This window comes from Tachypleus tridentatus, chromosome 8 (assembly GCF_004210375.1).
Source record: "Tachypleus tridentatus isolate NWPU-2018 chromosome 8, ASM421037v1, whole genome shotgun sequence".
NCBI lineage: Eukaryota > Metazoa > Arthropoda > Merostomata > Xiphosura > Limulidae > Tachypleus > Tachypleus tridentatus.
This window is the reverse complement of record NC_134832.1, coordinates 148,095,901-148,121,050: the sequence shown is the minus strand read 5'-3', so window position 1 is coordinate 148,121,050 and position 25,150 is coordinate 148,095,901. Positions and strand designations below refer to the sequence as shown.

General features: G+C 32.6%; 1 protein-coding gene across 1 annotated transcript; it reads right to left on the bottom strand.

Annotated features, from left to right (window-relative positions):
* Nucleotides 1–186: 186 nt before the first annotated feature.
* Nucleotides 187–20,892, bottom strand: LOC143224313 (uncharacterized). The gene is made up of 8 exons (XM_076452708.1): nt 20,640–20,892; nt 16,062–16,234; nt 14,332–14,469; nt 13,524–13,697; nt 10,215–10,282; nt 7,451–7,538; nt 3,086–3,244; nt 187–896 (listed from the first exon to the last, which is right to left on the bottom strand). Exons 1-8 carry the CDS (start codon nt 20,815–20,817, stop codon nt 645–647), a joined length of 1,230 nt encoding a protein of 409 aa, XP_076308823.1. The 5' UTR covers nt 20,818–20,892; the 3' UTR covers nt 187–644.
* Nucleotides 20,893–25,150: the final 4,258 nt, after the last annotated feature.

Genomic DNA, 25,150 nt, shown 5'->3' with positions numbered 1-25,150 from the left:
TTAACTCATAATTAACAAAAATATCCTAAAAAAATTCAACAAATTCTGTTTTATTTTTTGGTTTATTATATTTGAATCTTTGAAATGTAATTAATTATCACAGTAACTGCTCCATGATGTACACTTGGAGTGATAATAAAAATAATAACTAACAAATTAGTATCTTTGTTGCTATAGTACGTCTTTAAATACAGGATTTCTCAAACAAATCTAATCGCAGACACTAAAGTCTAGAAATCCACTTGTCTTAGGCCTAATATTAACTAACCCTTTATTTAGTATATTCGATAGAGAGAAAAATTGACAAAATAACTTTTTTGGTAAAGTTTAGTTAGGGTTGAACGTTGCCACACTTAAAAGTATCAATAAATAAACTTATAATGTTACTCCACGATCTAACGTTAGACCTTTTAGAAAACTTTGACAGGCTTTTAATGTGTTGTTGTACAAAATGTCAACTAAAGTATACTTGCATCTGATTTTTGTTTTACATCCGTACAAAAAAAAAGTGCGTACACATGCGCATTTAGACAGTAAGGTGTGTGAGCACATTTTCAGGTCAGCAAAAACTGAGCATTGTTGTAATAGTTTGAAAAATTAACTATTCAACCTGCAAATATCGTATAAATATTAGTTTATGATTTTTAAGCGTAACAATGAATTTTAAATGCGCCAATGTTATTAATTCGGGACCTAAAGAACGTTTTATTTAAACTAAATGTTTTCCAGTTTTCACCTTGTAGTAGGAATGCACCAAATATTGTCCAACACGACTTGGATGTCATCTGAGAGACAGATACTTGGCTGTTTCTTGGGTCGACTGATGCAATAATGTGATTCAAGGCCGTGTAGGCAAGAGCGCTGAAGACGAGACTAACCAGAATAGCCACCCATACCTACAAAAGAACGTAACAATTTTAAGATTGTGGTATTTTTAGATAGCAGTGATTTCTCCTATAAGTAACGAGATGGGTCCGCTTAAAAAGGAACATATGTCAAGATATTTACTATTAAATAAATTTATATTTTCTAATTAATTGAGCTTGCGAGAAGTAAAGACAGACTGAATGCATTTGTACATTTACAATATACAATGATTACTTAAATAAACACTGAAAATTAATTTTCTTTGCGAGGATAACTATTATTTTTTGCTTAGAAAAGACAAGAATTGAACCCCGGATTTTAATATTTTACATCTGGGTACTCATCTCTGACCCACCAGGGGACTGCTACAGTGGACTACATAATTAGTTTTATAGATCTACATATCACCGATTAACAGTAATAATGCATGAATAATTAGTTTTTAAGACTTCCATATTACTGATTAACAACAATAAAGCATAAATCATTAGCTGTATATATATTAAGATAATAGTTGTGCTAATCATACTATAATGAACTCTTGCTTGAATGATACTGGAAAAAAGTTCTTATTATACCACTTGTAACTCTTAACTTTGTGAAATTTGTATGCAGTATGTATGTAGATTTGCAATAGGGGCTACGATTTTCCTTTTACGTCTCCATTTCCCGTGACGAAGAACTTTATTTTTCTCCATTCTCAGGGTGCATGTATGACGTAATGAATACGGCATACTTGGATCTAATGCGCTTGCGCCATCTATATCAATATAATAGTACTGTTTGTTGTATATCCATGTAAATACTACGCAGGGTGTGGATGGATCTTCACCAAACTTGGTATGGAGGCTCCACAGGTACATGGGAAAATGCACACAAATTTTCAGTTTTGCATTTTGAGGTGTTTTTTTTTTACCACAACTTCGCCCCTGTTGATGCATCTTCACCTAATTTGGTATGAAGGTTTGTTGAATCTATGAGAAGATATATGCAAATGTAAGGTTTCACATTTTGTGTTTTGCTGTTTTTATGGGCGTTTTGGGCTTTTTCAAAAATGATATATAAAGGAAACAAGTTTTCATCCTAAGATAAGCTTTCATTAATCATGAATTTACATAACTTCCGACCAGGGTACGGATACCCCAGCTAGTAGGTATAAGTCATATTCATGACACAAATATTACATGTACTATTAAACAAGAAAATCATAACTGTTGTATTAGAAAGCTTTAATGACAACTGAAATTGATTAAAATAGTTAACTTTTGAAACAGCTGATCTACCTTATCTGAAGGCCTATAGACCTAAACCTTTTTAAAAACCAGATGTCGATATTGTGTGGGGTACATCACATATATCTCATTTTGAAGCCTTTTGCTTAACAGCAAGGCAAACGAACAAACAAATATTCCGAAGTGTGAGGCTGGTAACTCAATATTTTTTCTTAATGACATCAGTTGAATGGTAATAACCCAAACCAGCGTTTCAATGACCACATTTTAAAAGTGATTCCAGTTTTGTATTTTTTATTTTTATTGTTATCAAAACTAGAGTGTGAATGTATACGTCACCCGAAAACATTAATTATACATACTGTGATACTTGTTTGTTTGTTTCGAATTTCGCGCAAAGCTACCCGAGCGCTACCTGCGCTAGCCGTCCCTAATTTTGTAGTCTAAGGCTAGAGGGAAGGTAGCTAGTCATCACCACACACTGCCAACTCTTGGGCTACTCTTTTACTAACGAATAGTGGGAATGACCGAAACATTATAACGCCCCCACCGCTGAAAGGGCGAACATGTTTGATGCGATCGGGATTCGAACCTGTGACCCTCAGATTACGAGTCGAACGCCTTAACTCACCTGTACATATCGGGCCAGCTGTGATACAATAGCATAAAGAAATACATGAATGAATATTTTATTCAAGTATAGTAGATCAGTGTGGCAAAAATCCCAAGACGGCTAAAATGCATATGAAATCCTCTTGTGTCAAAATATGCATATACAAATCCCTGGATAGTGAAATATACATATGAAAATCATCACGTGTCAAAATGTTCCGATAAAAATACCCATGTATCGAAATGTGCGTATAAGAATCCAAGAATATTGAAATATGCATACGAAAATCTTAGCATATCGAAACGTGCATGTGTCAAACAGTTTCGATAAAAACACCCATGTAACGAAATGTGCATGTATAATTCCTCCTTACCTCCGAGGTGAAGAGCCCCAATATTACCCCAGCATCGACAGAGGAGTACGGAGCACGAGTTATGAAAGTCAGCGAACTCACGTGGAATATGTGAGTAAAATCAATGGCCTTTTCTCTGTCTTCGGTCCATTCCAGAGGTCCAATGGCCAAATCTTTTTCCTATAAAATATAAAGGAGTTCGCAGCTGGTAAATATCCAACGCTAGATACATGTATACTAATCACGGGTGTGAAACAACTGGTAAATATGCAAGTTTTAGACACATGCATACTAATCAGGGGTGTGAATCAACTGGTAAATATGAAAGTCCTAGATACATGTATACTAATCAGAGGTGTGAATCAACTTGTAAATATGAAAGTCCTAGATACATATATACTAATCAGAGATGTGAATCAACTGGTAAATATCAAAGTCCAAGATACATGTATACTAATCAGAGGTGAGAATCAACTGGTAAATATGAAAGTCCTAGATACATGTATACTAATCAGAGGTGAGAATCAACTGGTAAATATGAAAGTCCTAGATACATATATACTAATAAGGAGTGTGAATCAACTGGTAAATATGAAAGTCCTAGATACATGTATACTAATCAGAGGTGTGAATCAACTGGTAAATATGAAAGTCCTAGATACATGTACACTAATCAGAGGTGTGAATCAACTGGTAAATATGAAAGTCCTAGATACATGTATACTAATCAGGAGTGTGAATCAACTGGTAAATATGCAAGTTATATACTAATCAGGAGTGTGAATCAACTGGTAAATATGCAAGTCCTAGATACATATATACTAATCAGGAGTGTGAATCAACTGGTAAACATGAAAGTCCTAGATACATGTATACTAATCAGGAGTGTGAATCAACTGGTAAATATGAAAGTCCTAGATACATATATACTAATCAGAGGTGTGAATCAACTGGTAAATATGAAAGTCCTAGATACATATATACTAATCAGAGGTGTGAATCAACTGGTAAATATGAAAGTTCTAGATACATGTACACTAATCAGGAGTGTGAATCAACTGGTAAATATGCAAGTCCTAGATACATGTATACTAATCAGGAGTGTGAATCAACTGGTAAATATGAAAGTGCTAGATACATATATACTAATCAGGAGTGTGAATCAACTTGTAAATATGAAAGTCCTAGATACAAGTATACTAATCAGAGGTGTGAATCAACTGGTAAATATGAAAGTCCTAGATACATGTATACTAATCAGAGGTGTGAATCAACTTGTAAATATGTAAGTCTTAGATACATGTATACTAATCAGGAGTGTGAATCAACTGGTAAATATGATAGTCCTAGATACATGTACACTAATCAGGAGTGTGAATCAACTGGTAAATATGAAAGTCCTAGATACATGTATACTAATCAGAGGTGTGAATCAACTGGTAAATATGAAAGTCCTAGATACATGTATACTAATCAGAGGTGTGAATCAACTGGTAAATATGAAAGTCCTAGATACAAGTATACTAATCAGAGGTGTGAATCAACTGGTAAATATGAAAGTCCTAGATACATGTATACTAATCAGAGGTGTGAATCAACTGGTAAATATGAAAGTCCTAGATACATGTATATTAATCAGAGGTGTGAATCAACTGGTAAATATGAAAGTCCTAGATACATGTATACTAATCAGAGGTGTGAATCAACTGGTAAATATGAAAGTCCGAGATACATGTATACTAATCAGAGGTGTGAATGAACTGGTAAATATGAAAGTCCTAGATACATGTATACTAATTGTATACAAACAAATTGTAACGTGCGAAGGTGGTCGTGAACACTGCACACACAGATACGGATGCTGGTTTACGTGCTTTTTAGTGAAATCGGGAATTTAATTATGATAACGTTTTTGTTTTTTCTAATTGCCGTCTTTGGTTTAAGACTAGAAGGGTTTGTTTTTTAATTTCGCGTAAAGCTACACGCGGGCTATATGTGTTAGCCGTCCCTAATTTTACAGTGTAAGACTAGAAGGGAAGGCAGCTAGTCGTCATCACCCATCGCCATCTTTTGATATATTCTTTTACCTACAAATAGTGGGATTGACCGAACATTATCACGCCACCACACCTTAAAGGGTAAGAATGTTTCGTGTGACAGGGATTCGAACCCGGCCGTCCTTATGTTACAGGACTAATAGTCAAGAGTTGACAGTGGATGTTGTTAACTAGTTGTGCTTCACTTAGCTCATCATTTCAAAATAATGCATGGTTAGGGAGACTATACGAAACCAAATCAACCCATTTTGGCTTCGAATTAGATCATTTATCTGATTCGCAACTTACGTGATCTGTTTAATTTTGGGATCTACATTAACATAATTGTGTTACGGACTTACATGTTTCAATGTTGAATATTTCAACGTTGAATGTTAGTTTTATATCTTACAGTTTTAAATATTACCATATTGAATGTTAGTGTTACATGTTGGCTTCAAATGAAAATTTCTTACTGAACTACAGACTGCCTCAAACCTGTGCAGTACGAAGTAGTTACGTCACAAAGGTTGTAATTAGTGGTATATTGTGAACGAAACTTACGTTACAAAGATTATAACTAGTGGTATGTTGTGAACGAAACTTACGTTATAAAAATTGTAACTAGTGGTATATTGTCAACGAAACTTCTGTTGCAAAGGTTGTAATTAGTGGTATATTGTCAACGAAACTTATGTTACAAAGGTTGTAATTAGTGATATATTGTGAATGAAACTTACGTTATAAAGATTGTAACTAGTGGTATACTGTAAATGAAACTTACGTTATAAAGATTGTAACTAGTGGTATATTGTCAACGAAACTTATGTTACAAAGATTGTAACTAGTGGTATGTTGTCAACGAAACTTCTGTTGCAAAGGTTGTAATTAGTGGTATATTGTCAACGAAACTTATGTTACAAAGGTTGTAATTAGTGGTATATTGTCAACGAAACTTATGTTACAAAGGTTGTAATTAGTGGTATATTGTCAACGAAACTTCTGTTGCAAAGGTTGTAATTAGTGGTATATTGTCAATGAAACTAATTCTTAACCCATTTTAATAAATAAGATGTAGTTTCGTGTGGCAGGTGAATAATTATGACATTATTTTCAGGAGTTCGCTTAGCCTTAAGTATCCTACAGAACAAAGACTTAATAAACTCGTTCCCCGTAAAAAAAGAAAAAAAAACTATTTTGATTACTTATTTCAGATATTTGCACAAAGATACACAAGGGCTATCTGCGCTGTTTGTGATAATCATGACAAAAAAGGATACAGTTAACCAAAAATATCCACCGCCATCTCTTGGGTTATTCTTATAACACACCAAAGAACCCAAGGTTTGGAGCTCGATGTTGCTTTAATGGGACACAAGCAACAGATTCACAGTACAGCACGGTAGCCACTAGGTCACGCATGGCGCGAGAAAGAAGAGGTAAAGGTTAAACCTTCTGTTGTCTATAAATAATGATTACTTAAGCCTCATATGGATTATGTTTAACCTTCTGTTGTCTATAAATAATGATTACTTAAGCCTCATATGGATCATGTTTAACCTTCTGTTGTCTATAAATGATGATTACTTAAGCCTCATATGGATTATGTTTAACCTTCTGTTGTCTATAAATAATGATTACTTAAGCCTCATGTGGATTATGTTTAACCTTCTGTTGTCTATAAATGATGATTACTTAAGCCTCATGTGGATTATGTTTAACCTTCTGTTGTCTATAAATAATGATTACTTAAGCCTCATATGGATTATGTTTAACCTTCTGTTGTCTATAAATGATGATTACTTAAGCCTCATATGGATTATGTTTAACCTTCTGTTGTCTATAAATGATGATTGCTTAAGCCTCATATGGATTATTTTTAACCTTCTGTTGTCTATAAATGATGATTACTTAAGCCTCATATGGATTATGTTTAACCTTCTGTTGTCTATAAATAATGATTACTTAAGCCTCATATGGATTATGTTTAACTTTCTGTTGTCTATAAATAATGATTACTTAAGCCTCATGTGGATTATGTTTAACCTTCTGTTGTCTATAAATGATGATTACTTAAGCCTCATGTGGATTATGTTTAACCTTCTGTTGTCTATAAATAATGATTACTTAAGCCTCATGTGGATTATGTTAAACCTGTTGTCTATAAATAATGATTACTTAAGCCTCATGTGGATTATGTTAAACCTGTTGTCTATAAATAATGATTACTTAAGCCTCATCTGGATTATGTTTAACTTCTTTCTGTTATCTATAAATAATGATTACTTAAGCCTGATATGGATTATTGTGGGACTGTCATTTTTATGACAGCATGAAACAAACTCTGTACCTTTCTGTTTAACTCTCCAACCATTCCTGTCCAGTTGCCGTTTTCCAAGCTTCCAAATGCCCAGTCTGATCGTTGTGTCACGTGCGGTCTACGAAGCACACAACCAAACTAAAATAAGAATTTTTAGTCGCAAAAGTCAGCTCACACTTCATTATGTTAATTAGTACCACGCTGGTACGAATATGCTTAGAGATGGATAGAATTCTACTATCAGTAAATGACTGGATAACCGTGTGTTTGTTGTGCACATGCGCGTATTAAAAATTATTAAATACCTTTCAAAATAAACTGGACATTCGTGTAATTTGGTCTCGCAATATTTCAAGGTGATATGATGCTAAATACGTTTCACACTTAGCTGAACACTTGTATGTGCAAAATACATCATTTTAACACTCATGACACTTAAAAGTATTATTTATTTTGCAATTAAGGCTACCCACGAAGACAGGACATTCTGGAAAAACGAACAGGAGATTTTCTCTGTCACACATTTACAGAATTCCTAAGGATAAAATACACATATGAGGAGGGTTTAAAAGAACACAAAAACACAGGTGTTTTATTCCAGTTGCCGCGTACTTTAAAAAGAAATTCTCTGATCTTGTGGTTTATTAATTAGTTGTAGTATTTTAAATCGAAACAACAACAAACAGATATACACAGGATATATAGCTATAGTTATAGTATGTTTATATATTAAACATGACGCTACACTACAGCTATAGTTATAGTATGTTTATATATTAAACACAATGTTACACTACACTATGGTTATAGTATGTTTGTATATTAAACATGATACTACACTACAGCTATAGTTATAGTATGTTTATATATTAAACAAAATGTTACACTACAGCTATAGTTATAGTATGTTTATATATTAAACAAAATGTTACACTACAGCTATAGTTATAGTATGTTTATATATTAAACATGACGCTACACTACAGCTATAGTTATAGTATGTTTATATATTAAACACAATGTTACACTACACTATGGTTATAGTATGTTTGTATATTAAACATGATACTACACTACAGCTATAGTTATAGTATGTTTATATATTAAACATGACGCTACACTACAGCTATAGTTATAGTATGTTTATATATTAAACACAATGTTACACTACACTATGGTTATAGTATGTTTGTATATTAAACATGATACTACACTACAGCTATAGTTATAGTATGTTTATATATTAAACAAAATGTTACACTACAGCTATAGTTATAGTATGTTTATATATTAAACATGACGCTACACTACAGCTATAGTTATAGTATGTTTATATATTAAACACAATGTTACACTACACTATGGTTATAGTATGTTTGTATATTAAACATGATACTACACTACAGCTATAGTTATAGTATGTTTATATATTAAACAAAATGTTACACTACAGCTATAGTTATAGTATGTTTATATATTAAACATGACGCTACACTACAGCTATAGTTATAGTATGTTTATATATTAAACACAATGTTACACTACACTATGGTTATAGTATGTTTGTATATTAAACATGATACTACACTACAGCTATAGTTATAGTATGTTTATATATTAAACATGATGCTACACTACAGCTATAGTTATAGTATGTTTATATATTAAACATTATGTACACTACAGCTAGAGTTATAGTATGTTTATATATTAAACATGATACTACACTACAGCTATAGTTATAGTATGTTTATATATTAAACACAATGTTACACCACAGCTATAGTTATAGTACGTTTATATATTAAACATGACGCTACACTACAGCTATAGTTATAGTATGTTTATATATTAAACACAATGTTACACTACACTATGGTTATAGTATGTTTGTATATTAAACATGATACTACACTACAGCTATAGTTATAGTATGTTTATATATTAAACAAAATGTTACACTACAGCTATAGTTATAGTATGTTTATATATTAAACATGACGCTACACTACAGCTATAGTTATAGTATGTTTATATATTAAACACAATGTTACACCACAGCTATAGTTATAGTACGTTTATATATTAAACATGATACTACACTACAGCTATAGTTATAGTATGTTTATATAGTAAACATGACGCTACACTACAGCTATAGTTATAGTATGTTTATATATTAAACATGACGCTACACTATAGCTATAGATATAGTATGTTTATATATTAAACATGACGCTACACTACAGCTATAGTTATAGTATGTTTATATATTAAACATGATGCTACACTACAGCTATAGTTATAGTACGTTTATATATTAAACATGATGCTACACTACAGCTATATTTATAGTATGTTTATATATTAAACACAATGTTACACCACAGCTATAGTTATAGTACGTTTATATATTAAACATGACGCTACACTACAGCTATAGTTATAGTATGTTTATATATTAAACATGACGCTACACTACAGCTATATTTATAGTATGTTTATATATTAAACATGACGCTACACTACAGCTATAGTTATAGTATGTTTATATATTAAACACAATGTTACACCACAGCTATAGTTATAGTACGTTTATATATTAAACATGACGCTACACTACAGCTATAGTTATAGTATGTTTATATATTAAACATGACGCTACACTACAGCTATAGTTATAGTATGTTTATATATTAAACACAATGTTACACCACAGCTATAGTTATAGTACGTTTATATATTAAACATGATGTTACACTACAATTATAGTTATAGTATGTTTATTGTTTACCTTAAATTGGTTCTGTTGGTAATTTCTTCTAACAGCTGAAAGAACTTGTCGTACTTGCCGTTTCGATACTATCAAGAAAAAAACAATTCTCATGAAAACTTTCACGAACGTTTCTTTCCGACTGTAATAAAAAGATGACAAAACTGTTTACGACTAAAACAAAGATAACATTTTATCGTGAGGAGAAGAAAAACAAATACATGTGTTTATTGTATAATTTAATCAGTGGTACAGAGATACAGCTTTTGAGTGGGTCGTTTATTTTTATATTTTGTTGAACTTAATTTCAGCGTTTCGACGACTCGTGACCATCAGTAACTGTTGTCTATTGTGTGAAATAATAGGTGAGCATTTCATTTTTATTCAATGAGTTTTGATTTAAGTTAGATTTTAGTTCAAAATAATTAATGTTTTTCTTCCATTTATGATTTTTGTGTTGAATAATATTTTAAAGTTGTAAGTTTTATATGAATATTGGTTTATTATACACGTTATTTCATCTAAATACTTACGTTGCGTCCCGTTTCGCCTATGTCCATGCTATGGGATTGATACTTGTAGATACTTCCATCATCGAAGTTATCACCATAACGTTTCGTTAGCTGAACTTTGATTTTTAGTGTTTAGTTGTTGAATAAAAATAAGTTTATTGTTTAGTTTGTGTTTACCTGATATATGTTTACAAATGTTTATGACGTTTGTAGTTACATAACTATGGTATGGTAAGACATCTTTTAGTGTATCTCAGTTTGTACGTTTTGTTTCCTTCGTGAAGTTTATGTTATTTTCATTTTTTTTTCTCTTTGTGTCATCAACTTTGGCTAAATTCCAGTATGTTTGACTATGGTTCTAGTGACAACGTTAATAAATGTATTTGTGCAAAAAGGATTTAACGTTATACGTTTATTTTAATACGTACGTGTGTTCCAGTTTAAGGCATGTGATGCATATTGTTGGATGTATATTGCACAAGTTCAGTCTGTTCTCTAAATTTGTAGAAGATTCTCGAGAGTAGGAATCAACAATATGTGGTTTACTTGCTTTTGAACATTCGAGAATCTAGCGTGATTGGTGTATGAAACCGACGTGCCAAGAAACAATTATTATTATATCAGTATAATATATGCCTCTGAAGCTTTTATGATTAACGCTTATTTTATTAATCGGAAAACTACAGAATTTGAAGGAACGTTTATAAATTTTGAACATTACGAACCGTTCAGCTTCAGAGAACTAACTTCGAACGTTAGCATTTCTACGAGGTTATCGGATATCTTCATCGGTAAGAAGTGAGCTTGTAAATCGCGTGATGCCAACCAAGAAAAGGGAGTGCTAGCTTAAGCGAGGTGTGATAATATCAACTCAGAATCACGTTGCTCGTCGTGGAACTGAACCATCAATAAAATATTTAGTTTTAAACAAGGTGTAAGGCTCAGTATATTTGTAAGTTTGTAAAATTGTTGTATATAAACCATTATTTGTATTATCTATTAGTAATAGCTATTATGATAAATTGTATTGTCTTTTGTATATTAAAATATATTTGTGTTGAAATAGAAACTTGTGTGTATAAATCTTCTTAGCAAATATAACAAATTTAATAATTATTAACATTTAATCAGCTTCTAAATTAAAATTAAAATTTCCGGCTATTTGAAATCGTGATTCGTAATACAATAAATCGGAGACTCGTCCTGGAGAAATTATAACATGTAACAACTGGATATTGACTCCAGTTTATTCTGTATGTTATTGCTATCATACACGTGTTAAATATTGTGTTGTAAATGTATGATAATATGGCAATTTTTTTCTTGTGTTTCGTGAAATGAATTGGATTTTATGTGGTTGTTAGCACTGTCAGATTTATGGAAGATTTTTGTGTTAAAACTGTTGGAGTTCCTTTCCATTGTTCATGTAATTTAAAACCTAGTTTCATTCCCTTCTTTGTAAGTAAAGTTGATGTTAGGGCTGACGTAGCTTATATGCTGTAGAAGTGATTGTTGATGGTTGCTGTCTTTAGATCCACAAAATACATTATTGACATATGTAAACCAGCGAGTAGCAAATCAGTATAATATAAGCCTCGGAAGCTATAATAGTATCAAAGTGCAGCATCAACGAGGTTAAACATCCGGATACCTATTAACCAGTGTAACTTCTCTAAACCATATCTGTATAAACTAGAACCTTACCCAGATGTAAATACATGCTCAATAACAAAATAAAACTGAAATAGAAAACAACATAAGCTCCACAAAGGAAATAAAAATGCACATGGTTACGTAACTAAAACATGTTTAAGCAGAATAGAATTTAAACAGTAAAATTATTTTTATTGAGAAACCAAGTACTAAAATCGAAGGTCATCTAAGGAAAGTTCATTGTGACAACGTTGGAAGTATCTATAAGTATCAATACGATTGGTCTGATAGTAGTCAGATCAGCGATACGAGACACAAAAGTAAGCATCAAGATAAATCGAACAAAACATTCGCTCAGTTTTTCACACAATATACGATGGTTTAACTGATGACAGCAAAGAGAAAACCACCTTAAACCCGGCTACAAATTCTCCTTCCAACTCGAAGTCACGTAAAGTCACACACACATACAGTTGCGACATCTCCTGGAATATACTGTCAATACTTGCGATATAATTATTTTTGAAGTTAATAATTGTGCAAGATAATTTCTAAATATTTGTAGTTTTAAAATTAGTGATATGAGATTTTAATACGTCAGAGGAGAAAAGAAACTTCCTTCGAGAAATTTCTCGTGGACCTTTATATTATTTCTTTGCAGTTTAGGAAGGACCAGCAAAAACGTCATAACTGCTCCTGTTCTGTTTCAATCATTGTTGAGAAAATACAATTAAAATTAGAATTTACACGTATTTTAAGAGACGTAATGAATTTTCTTCGTATACAACGACAAAACGGTATCTAGTTTAGACGTTCTAAAAAGGCGTAAGAAGTTGCTATGGCGAGTAACAAGAAAACAAGATTCTAAAAAAATTAAACACAATGACAGATAATTACTTCGACACGTAATTGTAAAAACTAAAATAAAAATCTTTTAGAACAACCGTAAAGAATTGCTAAAGCAATGTATTATAAATGAGAATCTAGAAATTTTAAAAACGACATAAAAATTGCCATGGTGTACAATTTTTAAAACGAAAAAGGCATTGGTATGGCGTGAAGGTATAACATACATCTCAACTCTTCAAGTGTTAAATAAAGTTAAAGGTCTGATGTAGCGAATAAACAAGTCTTAACTAATAGTTATGTAAGTTCCACACATTACTAGAGTGTTAGTAACTCGAAGGATTCGTCCTTCAAAGTTCGTGATGTCTGTGGGATAAATGGTAAGCTTCTTCAATTGTAAGCCTGACTCTTCACAAAAGGAACAACATGTAAAGAACAAGGGGTTTCCAAAAGCTGTCCAACGGACACTTGTCACTCTGTAGCATCCTAGTTTCTGCAAAAATACAGAAACTATAAGTTAGTTTTTTGATACTATGTTTGATTTCAATTCGCATTATCCAGAAAGATGTACATTTCATTTAGAGTTGGGCACTTGGGTATAGAAAACATGTACTGGTTTAATATAAACGAATATATGAACTAAATACAGAGATTATTTAAGTTCTATTAGGATGGAATCTAAATGTATATAGACATTAACATTTGATCTAGATTAGCATGTGATCTAAATACACACTATAGACATTAACATTTAATTTATATTAGTATGTGATCTGAATACATATATTATAGACATTAACAATTGCTCTAGATTAGTGTGAGGTCTGAATACATACATTACAGACATTAACATTTAAATTTGTAAATATATATATTAGCTTTAGGAGATATAAAAGTAAAAAGCCTAATTAGATGTTCATAAATTAAAGTTTAACACAAAGTTTTCCAAATGTACGACAAGCATTAAAAAGAGGAGTCCAACTAACAAACATACCACAGATGTTGATATACCAAGGTTGTGAACAACTTGTACAATATTAAACACGTTATGAATATTAAGAATATGGTGCATCATATTTTAGTTTTACTTTGTTGTTTAATAATAGTAATTATTAAAAAATATAGACCTGTTTACTGGCGTATGGAGACACAAAAGCCACTTTATCTCCTTCGGTTAGATGGGGCTTGATAAGATCCGCTAGGTGTCTCTTTTTAAGAAGAATCAGTACTTTATTTCTCGTACTAATAGCGGAAACGGTTTTGAGCTTAGAAAAGTAAAATATTAACTGGTCAGTCTAACACTTTAAAAGATATTCCGTATAAGTTTACTTATTTACAAACTTAATCTTATTTGAAATTAAAGTTTAAATAACATATGACCTTTTAGCCCCCCTTCTCCAGTCGCTCAGAGGAAAGTTTGCAGGCTTAAGATGCTAAAATTCTGTATGGAATAATGAATCAAGTTGTGTATATAGGAGTTGCTCCCACAACACATTCTTTCAGCCTACTAAAGAATGAAACGGGCACTCAAACTTCTCCATATGAAGACATATGTGTCCAGTCGTCAGATGCAACGCTTACAGATTTCTGTGTGATCTGTAATCTTCATATCCTAGATGGATTATGGAAAACAGTAGGGATGGGAGGTGTGCTTTGAACATGAAAGTTTCACAGTGTAACGTTTTGCAATGGAAACTACGCTGAAAGGCTAGTGTCAAGATGCGTGGTTATCAGTTAAAGTATGGACTAAACGTAGTGATGCTCCAAAATAATTATATTATAGCGTCCTCAACCTCTTACAGTTGACTGTTGTTAAGCAATGTCAGTAGAAAAATAAGTGTCATGTTGACGAAGTTTTTCAAACTTATAAAACTTACTTATGGTAATTACTCAAGAACTGTAACGTTTACTACATATTTTAAAACTCTTCAATATAACACACTAATGCATAAAATCTTAATATTAAAATAGCTTATTTTAAGAAAGCAATTTTAACCTGACGATTGTCTGATTTAAAGTAAATTACCTGAATGCTCAACTATTGATGCTGTGATTTATAAACCAGTAACAGATTTGTTATAAATGATAAATAACTAATTGTTAATATAACACAAGTGACACTGAAAACAGTGGAGACTGAATCACTCGAAAAAAATAGCACCGTAATTTTAGTTGAAATAATCGATTTGCAAGTTTAAGATTTTCATAAAAACGCGGCTTTATTATCAATATATTTGAGCAGAAAAATGTGGATTTCATTGAAAGCCATACAAATGTAAGTATACTAGTGACATAATGTAAAATAATTACAAAAACACCCGAGCTCTGCTTGATAAAATAGCAAATAACTCGTTTGCTTATTTAAAGAAAAAGCTGCATAATAAGCTATCTGTGATGTGTCTATCATAGGAATCGAACCAAAAATTTTAATGATATAATACCTCAATTCTACAGCTGCGCATTTGCCAGGCCAAATAGCATAATCGACAACTTATTACTGGAAACAAAGTAAATCTCTTTGTGAGACCTCAAACATTATTTGATGCCACAAATTATTCGATATAAGACAAAGTTAAAAATATTTGATTGCTTTAAAAGAGAACCATATTGGTCTACCTGCCGTATCCCCCACAAAAAATAGAACCTCAGATTTAAGCAATGTAAGCCCTTAGATTAACCGCTGTTTTACCGAGGGACAGCAATATTTGAAAATAAAATATATAGCTAAGCGTACACGTTTCTTAAATCTACTTGCTAAAATAATAACATAATAAATTGTATTTTCATTTAATGACGTAATATAAATGAATTGATAATATTCGTAACAAAGAATAAATGATAAAATTACCCAACTCACCTTAACAGCATCAGAGACAAAATATTCCTTGTCATCAGGTGGTACATACATTATGGTTCTATCAGAAGCTCGCGTGAGGGCAGTGTGGTCAATTGGAGCTAATTCGTTTGCATTATCCGTTGACTTTAAGCGAGCTGATATTCCGGATGTCATAAAACGACGTATCAATGTTCCTAAACAAACATTTTAGTAAAAAAGACAGAGAAAATTTATTCTCATTAATACTTGAAATTAAACTTAAGTATTCAGATTTTACATTGTAATTAAGTTCGTATAATGCGTTCTTTAGATTTCAATATAAAAAAATGTCCTGTAAAATCATACAGTCACAGCAAAATCCTCGCTCCTATTGTAAACCTTATGAATTGAATGGGACAAGATACACACTATAGGATCTTAAGAGGTTTGAATTGTCACTCCTCTAAAAAAATGTAGGATTTATGTGGGAAAAGTAAAATATTGTCGGATCATAGTAAGTCTCCACAATATCTGGCCTATAGGATTGGTTGTTAAAATAAATTATCTGGCCTATAGGATTGGTTGTTAAAATAAATTACCTGATGTCATACTCGCAGAAAGCTAATAAAATACTGGATGAATTCTGGTTTGTAAGTCACTCTAAAAAAACTAGTAAGTTTATATAGATGTATAAAGTCTATTAGCCTTACAATTAAAATTTTAAAATTTCCGTTATTTGTTGAACGGTTTTATTTTGTTAGCTAACAATAGTTTTTATATTCCGTCACTTGTTGAACGGTTTTATTTTGTTAGCTAACAATAGTTAGTTTTCATATTCCGTCACTTGTTGAACAGTTTTACTTTGTTAGCTAATAACAGTTAGTTTTATATATATTCCATTACTTGTTTTATTTTGTTAGCTAACAATAGTTAAGATTTATACTGTGTAATTTAGTAAATGGCTGTAAATGGTAAGTATAAATTAGTAAGGAATTTACATTCAACTACTTGGAATACAGCTTTATTAGATATATAATGGTGGTAACTTACAGCACATAACATGCATTACGTAAAGGTTCTATTGCCGCTAGGTGGTTTCTAACTTTAAACTCATATTGACTCTTGTATTGTGAAATTTCGAGACCATATTTCATAAATACTGTTTTTTTCAAGTTTACAGTGTCGCAACTTTTAATTTCGCTAATAGAGTTAAACACTTTTGTTGAAATATTGAAGACTTGCAAACAATTGTGAATAAAACTCGAAAAAAAACTTCGTTGTTAACATCAGTGTTTGCTGTTAACATTGGTGTTTGTTCTTATCATTAGTGTTTGTTGTTAACATTCATCATTACAAAATAATAATGACAACAATATTGATATGTGAGCACTGCAAGATCTGTTGTAAATATATGTCATTAGTTTACCAAATAAACAAATAGAGATGTATTACAACTAATGGAATACAAGTTACTGAACCATTACCAAATAAACAAATAAAGATGTATTACAACTAATGGAATACAAGTTACTGAACCATTACCAAATAAAGAAATAAAGATGTATTACAACTAATGGAATACAAATTACTGAACCATTACCAAATAAACAAATAAAGATGTATTACAACTAATGGAATACAAATTACTGAACCATTACCAAATAAACAAATAAAGATGTATTACAACTAATGGAATACAAATTATTGAACCAACCCAAATAAACAAATAAAGATGTATTACAACTAATGGAATACAAATTACTGAACCATTACCAAATAAACAAATAAAGATGTATTACAACTAATGGAATACAAATTCCTGAACCATTACAAAATAAACAAATAAAGATGTATTACAACTAATGGAATACAAATTACTGAACCATTACTAAATAAACAAATAAAAATGTATTACAACTAATGGAATACAAATTACTGAACCATTACCAAATAAACAAATAAAGATGTATTACAACTAATGGAATACAAGTTACTGAACCATTACCAAATAAACAAATAAAGATGTATTACAACTAATGGAATACAAATTACTGAACCAACCCAAATAAACAAATAAAGATGTATTACAACTAATGGAATACAAATTACTGAACCATTACCAAATAAGCAAATAAAGCTGTATTACAACTAATGGAATACAAATTATTGAACCATTACCAAATAAACAAATAAAGATATATTACAACTAATGGAATACATACTATTGAACCGTTACGAAATAAACAAATAAAGATGTATAACAACTAATGGAATACAAATTATTGAACCATTACCAAATAAACAAATAAAGATATATTACAACTAATGGAATACATACTATTGAACCGTTACGAAATAAACAAATAAAGATGTATAACAACTAATGGAATACAAATTATTGAACCATAACCAAATAAACAAATAAAGATGTATTACACTATGTAACAAAATTTTTACTTTTTCTTGTTTCTGGAGAGAAAGTGTTATTTCCCAATTGCTTATGCCTAAAGTAAATGGAAAAGACCTATTTTTCTCTTCAAACTTTGCTTTTGTGACCTGGGTAATGAAATTTTCAAATTTACCCATTTTCCAGAACATTTGAGGAATATTCATTGTTGAGTAGCTGATAGAGAATTTTCTCGAACTTACAAAAATTTTCAAGAACTTTCTACAGTGTTGTTGAACTTACGAGAATTTTCAAGAACCTTTAAGAGTTTTCTAGAACTTTCTAGAGTAATATATATACAAGGCCTCACCACTTCAGTTTAGTTCTAGCTGCCTAAGTGAACACATAGACCTATCTGATTTTATGAAAAACGGCATCAAGATGCTGCAAGAATTCTCCAGATGCATTCTGCTATGTAAGTGGCCAATTTATCAAGACAAGAGCGAAAAAGTACTCTGTGGCTGCATCTGCTTAAATGTATGAAGCCTACAAGGCATATTTCGGCATGCCTGTCGTGGATCAAAACAAACCCTGGGCACCTCATTTTACCTGCGAGCACTGCAAAAACGCTCGAGAAGATAAGACAGACAATTTTTGCTTGCTTGAATAGTAAAATTTTATATTATATAAATTTTAGACCTTTTAACATTCGGTGCACCTCAAAGATGAATACAACAGTGTCAAGACCTTCTTTGAAGCCTTGTAGTATGATGAGTATCGCTGGTAGGTTATCGGAGACTTCAAAATGGTGGCATTCCTGATGGATCTCCAAGGAGGCGTTACCAAGTTTCCCTGTTATCTTTGCCTTTGAGACAGAAGGGACATCGCAGCTCACTACAACAGGGAGTACTAGCCACAACGGACCGAGTTCTCTGTGGGGAGGCACAATGTTAAGTATGAGCCACTAGTGGACATCTAGAAGGTGTTGTTCCCACCATTGCACATAAAATTAGGTCTTATGAAACAATTTGTCACAGCTGTTGATAAGGAATCTACAGTCTTCAAGTACCTTCAAGACTTCTTTTCTAAGCTGTCTGAGGCAAAGGTCAAAGTTGGTGTTTTTGTTAGACCACAAATAAAGAAGATCCTGGACTGCACAGAATTCCCCAAGAAGTTCAGCAGGCAGAAAAAAAGCTTGGGGCAGCTTTGTTGCAGTGGTTTGGGGCTTCTTGGGCAATCACAAGGCCGAAAATTATGTGGAACTGGTTGAAGCTCTAATGAAGAACTACGGCAAAATAGGCTGCAGGATGTCCCTGAAAGTTAATGTCCTTGACGCTTATCTTGATAAATTCAAGGAAAATATGGGAGCATACTCAGAGTAGCAAGGCAAGCGTTTCCGCTAAGATATACTGGACTTTGAACGCCGCTACCAAGGAGCGTATAAGGAAAACATGATGAGAGACTATATTTGGGGGTTGATACGTGAAAGTAATTCACATTACAGTCACAAATCTAGAAAAACTACCTACTTATAAACATTTATGTTCATTTTTGTATAACTTTTGTATAAATACATGTAAATCTTGATTGATATGTTGTTTTATTCAAACCTTATGTAAATGAAAATGTGCAAATTTGCCAGTTTTTTACATATAAAATAGGTTAATTTCTAAATTTCATTATCCAGGTCAAAAGCAAAGTTTCAATGAAATAATGACCATTTGCTCTACTTTTACAACATAAGCAATTAAGAAATAACACATACTATCCAGGAACAAAATTTGTGTTACATAATGTTATCACTAATGAAATACAAATTGCTGAACAATTGCCAAATAAACAAATAATGTTGTATTATCACTAATGGAATACAAATTATTGCACTATTACCAAGTAAATAAATAAAGATGTGTTAACACTGATGTAGTACAATTAATGGAACACAATTTCGAACTGCTGTATCATAGAGAAATGGGGTAAATAATGATGTGGGAAATAGTTGATTATTTATTGTATATAATAAAGCAACAAAGATGTCGTGAAAAAACGAAAAGAAAATACGAAGTTGTTCTAAGCCAAGTAGATGATACTGTATCTTAACTGATCAATTTCAAAAGATCTAGTCTGTTTTAAAGTTGATAAGGTAACACAGTATTACTTAATTAGTTTTATTGTGTTTCTCTAATGATTCTGAGATGACAGTGGTGTACATGGCTACTAATAATAAAATTAACCTGTTAAAGCCTTGTCTCCTGTGATGACGTCAAGATGAGTCGCTTCTAAATGCTGTAAGATGGCCACTATTGTTTTGACCAGTGATGAAAGGACGATATCGTGTCCTTGTTGGTCATCTGTAGTCTCTATAGATCTATCGTTTGTCAGGAGCAAAATAAGGATTACTGTGACACGCATACCTGATTAACTGAGACCTAAACACACAGTTTGGAGTATATATAACTTCTTGTTGCTGTCCTTTGTCGAGTACCTACAACCATTTTCATACGTCGACAACGTGTAGCGTCAACAGTGGGTTTTATGTGTTGCGTCTTTCGTGACACTGCATCGACCTCATACCAGGAGCACTAAAGGCTCAGATATTGTTCTGGGATCTTTTTTGTAAATTCACATCATAAACGTATTGCATCATCGGAGTAATAGTATGAATGAAAAGACTTTCTAAACGTTACATTAAAATCAATTTAAATAAGTCAGCTTATTATAGTGGCCCAGCTAGGGTTTCCAAAGTAACTTTGTATTATATAACAGAACGAAATATCGTCTCTAAGTAACCAGTTCGAGTTCCTTGAAAGCCTAGTAATGACAAATATTCTATATTTATATTTTATCATATTTTTATCATATTTCTGTTTAATCCTATTAACTTATTCCCAACTACTATTTACTGAATTTGTACACCGTTTTCATATATATTTAAAGAATATCTTATTTACTATGAATTGAATTGCACGAGACTATATACAAAGACTAGAAATGACAGTTGATATGTGTGCCTCTTATGATTACGGCAGCATCATATATGACAATATCTTATATGGCTTACGAAACAATACAAACTTAATAACCTCGCGTTGATTGTCTGGCATTGTGATCTTCCTACGACCAATCAAAATCTGTGGTTTCAAACTTAACAACGAATAATTCATAACTTTTACTTATAAAACTCTAAAGCATTCTTTTCGAACTGACAATAATCTAAAGCAACTTTTAAATTGCTTTCAAAGTTCGATGCAGTTATATGAGTGGGTTCGTTTTCTAAGTGTGTTAAGGCGTTCGACTCGTAATCCGAGGGTCACGGGTTCGAATCCAGGTCGCACCAAACATGCTCGCCCTTTTAGCTGTTTGGGCGTTATAATGTTACGGGCAATCCCATTATTCGTTGGTAAAAGAGTAGCCCAAGCGTTGACAGTGGATGGTGATGACTAGCTGCCTTCTCTCTATAGTTGGCCCGGCATGGCCAAGCGTGTTAAGGCGTGCGACTCGTAATCCGAGGGTCGCGGGTTCGCATCCCCATCGCTCCAAACATGCTCGCCCTCCCAGCCGTGGGGAAGTTATAATGTGATGGTCAATCCCACTATTCGTTGGTAAAAGAGTAGCCCAAGAGTTGGCGGTGGGTGGTGATGACTAGCTGCCTTCCCTCTAGTCTTACACTGCTAAATTAGGGATGGCTAGCACAGATAGCCCTTGAGTAGCTTTGCGCGAAAATTTAAAACAAATTCTTAAGCCTACCAAGAATGAAAAAACAGTTAAGAGTATTTAAAAACTAAGTAGTGAAGCCTGATGGTTCATCCATACTTCTTACTAGTCTACAAAGTGTTTAATTTATTTTTATTTTTAAATCTATAATAAATTTTACAATTTTTACGAACTAATGCCTTGAGCCAAAGAAGAAGGCTTGAGATGGAAATAAAGGGATGACGAAAAAGTTACATGTTGACATTAAGCTGTAAATGACAGGTCTTTTCTTAAAATTTCCAAGTGGGCCAGTGGTAAATGTATAGACTTGCAACGCTAGCACCAGAGGTTAATTCTCAGCGATGGACAGAAAACATAAAGTCCATTGTATGCTTTGCGTTCAACAAAACAAGCAGAATGTTTCTCAGGCCAAATATATGACGTGTTTTGTACAATAAAGAGGGGGTTTGAGTTATTCTGTTGTTTGTCTTCAAATTCAAAATATATCTTATGTTTCACTTATGAGCAGAGGCTGAAGCAAAGAACGTTTGTCAGTACCTGTTCAAAAACTATAATGGACAGAACGATGGAGCTGGAAGACGTAAAGTAAGTCTTCGTTTGGATTGCTGAAGGCAGCCAGCCTCAAACAGACAGTGCTATAAAAGTAATATTTTCGACTGATTCAAAAGTGGTACTCTATAAAAAGTAAAAGTGGTCAGTCCCAAGACGGATGGCAGGAAACAAAACAACTACATATTAAGACTATCAACTTGGACGATAAAACTATACGAAGTCGCTGATGTGTTCATAGAAGAAGCACTCTTACTAAATCAAGCACACAGATAAGACGAGAGGCAATTATGGAAGGTCTTCATCTACATCCAGAGGGAATGAGAGTGGTGGAAAACAAAATACCATACGATGCAGTTAGAAAATAAAAGATGATAATCCAGTACAACACTACACAGCCACTAGTAAAGTCAATACAGGAGTTTTATATCTCCTGTGAGACAACTGTCTACACATGAATGATAAAATCTATTAGTGTAACCTCTGAGATTTTCATTTAATATTTAGCTCAACCACCAAACTGCTTATACATATTAGTGTTTAATTTTGATTTATATTCATCTATTTTAAAGTACATTCCACAACTATTTATTTTATTTACTTTCAAATCTATTTCTAACTTTCCATGTGAGTAATTGTACAACTTTTGTTTCTTGTTAGATTTTGTTCATTCCTTGAATATATTTTTGTAAAAGTTTGACTTTATGAACCTCACAGTTCCAGAATATGTTGTATTACCTTCTCTTGTTATCTATCACTACAGTAACTTATTTTGTATCTTCACCTTTAGTCAACAGGTGAGTCAGCGGTAAGTTTACAAACTTATAAAGCTAAAAATCAAGAGTTCGATTCCCTACGATGAACAAAGCGCAGATAATGCATTTCAGAACTCTGCACTAAAACAAGAATAACAACCTGCAACTTATCACGATTTCTCAGGCATCTATAGCAATACTGAGTTCGTTCCTCTCTGATATAGCGGTAAGTCTACAGATTTACAACGCTAAAATCAGAAATTCGATTCCCCTCGGTGGGCATAGCAGATAAGTCGATGTGACATGACTATAAGACAAACACACCAGCACGAATACTGAGTTCCATCGAGCAAGATTTGAATTTTATTATGTTTCTTGTTACTCTGACTTTGGTGGAACATTTGTTAACTTTGAATGATGTGTGATTAATTTCAAACCTCAATTCACAAAATATTTTTAACCAGAAAAAAGAATCGCTCATTTTATCATTCATAACTGTTATTGTAAATATACATATAACAGATTAGTTATTACTGATGTGATTGGAGAAAAATTTAAAAATTAACAGGTCGAACATTAAGTTCTGTATTGTATAAAACGGTCACTATGAGAACAACAATTTATGATATAAAACGGACTGTTAACACTCCTACGAAACAAATATTTACATCCACTAAAGTGATTTTGGGGCCTATCAGGCCCCATATATTTTTCCAATAGAAACACAGTGATTTAGCAACATTCATTACAAACAACTTTAGAATGGCTCTGACAAACATTTTTTTTACAATTTGAGCAAACAATTTTTGACTGTCTATCTTTTGATCTGCCGCACAAATGGCATCATCCTCTTTTTGCCCTCTTTGCAGGCGGTTCACATGAGGTTGTTTTGTCATTATCTTTGCAGTAAATGTCTTTGATTTCAAGCACCAATTGCCGTATAAATTCTCTTCTGGCTCTTGATTTATGTTGACGAAGAAATTCTGGATGCTTTGTCAAGTATAGAACGAAAGCATTGTACGCAGCAAGATCTAGAATGTTATAAAATATGCAGACTGACCAGCGCTTTGATCGCCTCTTTGTTGTATAATATCTCACCAGTTGATCGAGAGTGTCGACACCTGCCTTCGTTGCGTTGTAAAGATTGACGATTTCGGGCTTTCCATTCTCTTCTACTTCACCAGACTGATGCTGAGAACTCAGTAGTAGCACATATTTTCCTGGTTTGTCTGAGTGCCTGAGAAGGGTGATGTCGTCATGGTAGAAAAACTTTGGTGATAATTCTCTAGATTTTGCATTTATTTCAGGAGGCAGGAAGGTTCTTGATTTCCGTATGGTTCCAACAAGTCCTGTTCTTTTTTGCTCGTAGGTACTTGGCAAGTGTCATTGTTGTGAAGAAATTATCTGTCGTTATTGGCCTTCCTTTTCCAAGAAATGGCTGACTCAGTTCTCTGACTATTCTTTCTCCTTGATTTGTTTCTGTCGTATTTCCAACCTTTCCAGTATAAATTTGAGCGTTGAGGAGGTAATTTGTCTTTGCATCTGTTAGGCACCAAATCTTTATTCCGTATTTGCCTGGCTTTGTTGGAATGTATGTTCTGAAGCCAACTCTTCCTTTGAAGTTACATAGTTGTTCATCCACTGTCAGGTATTCGCTTGGGTTGTAACTGTTTTTGCAATTTTCAATGAAAAAATTCCAGACTCCAGAGATGGCGGCATCTTTGATT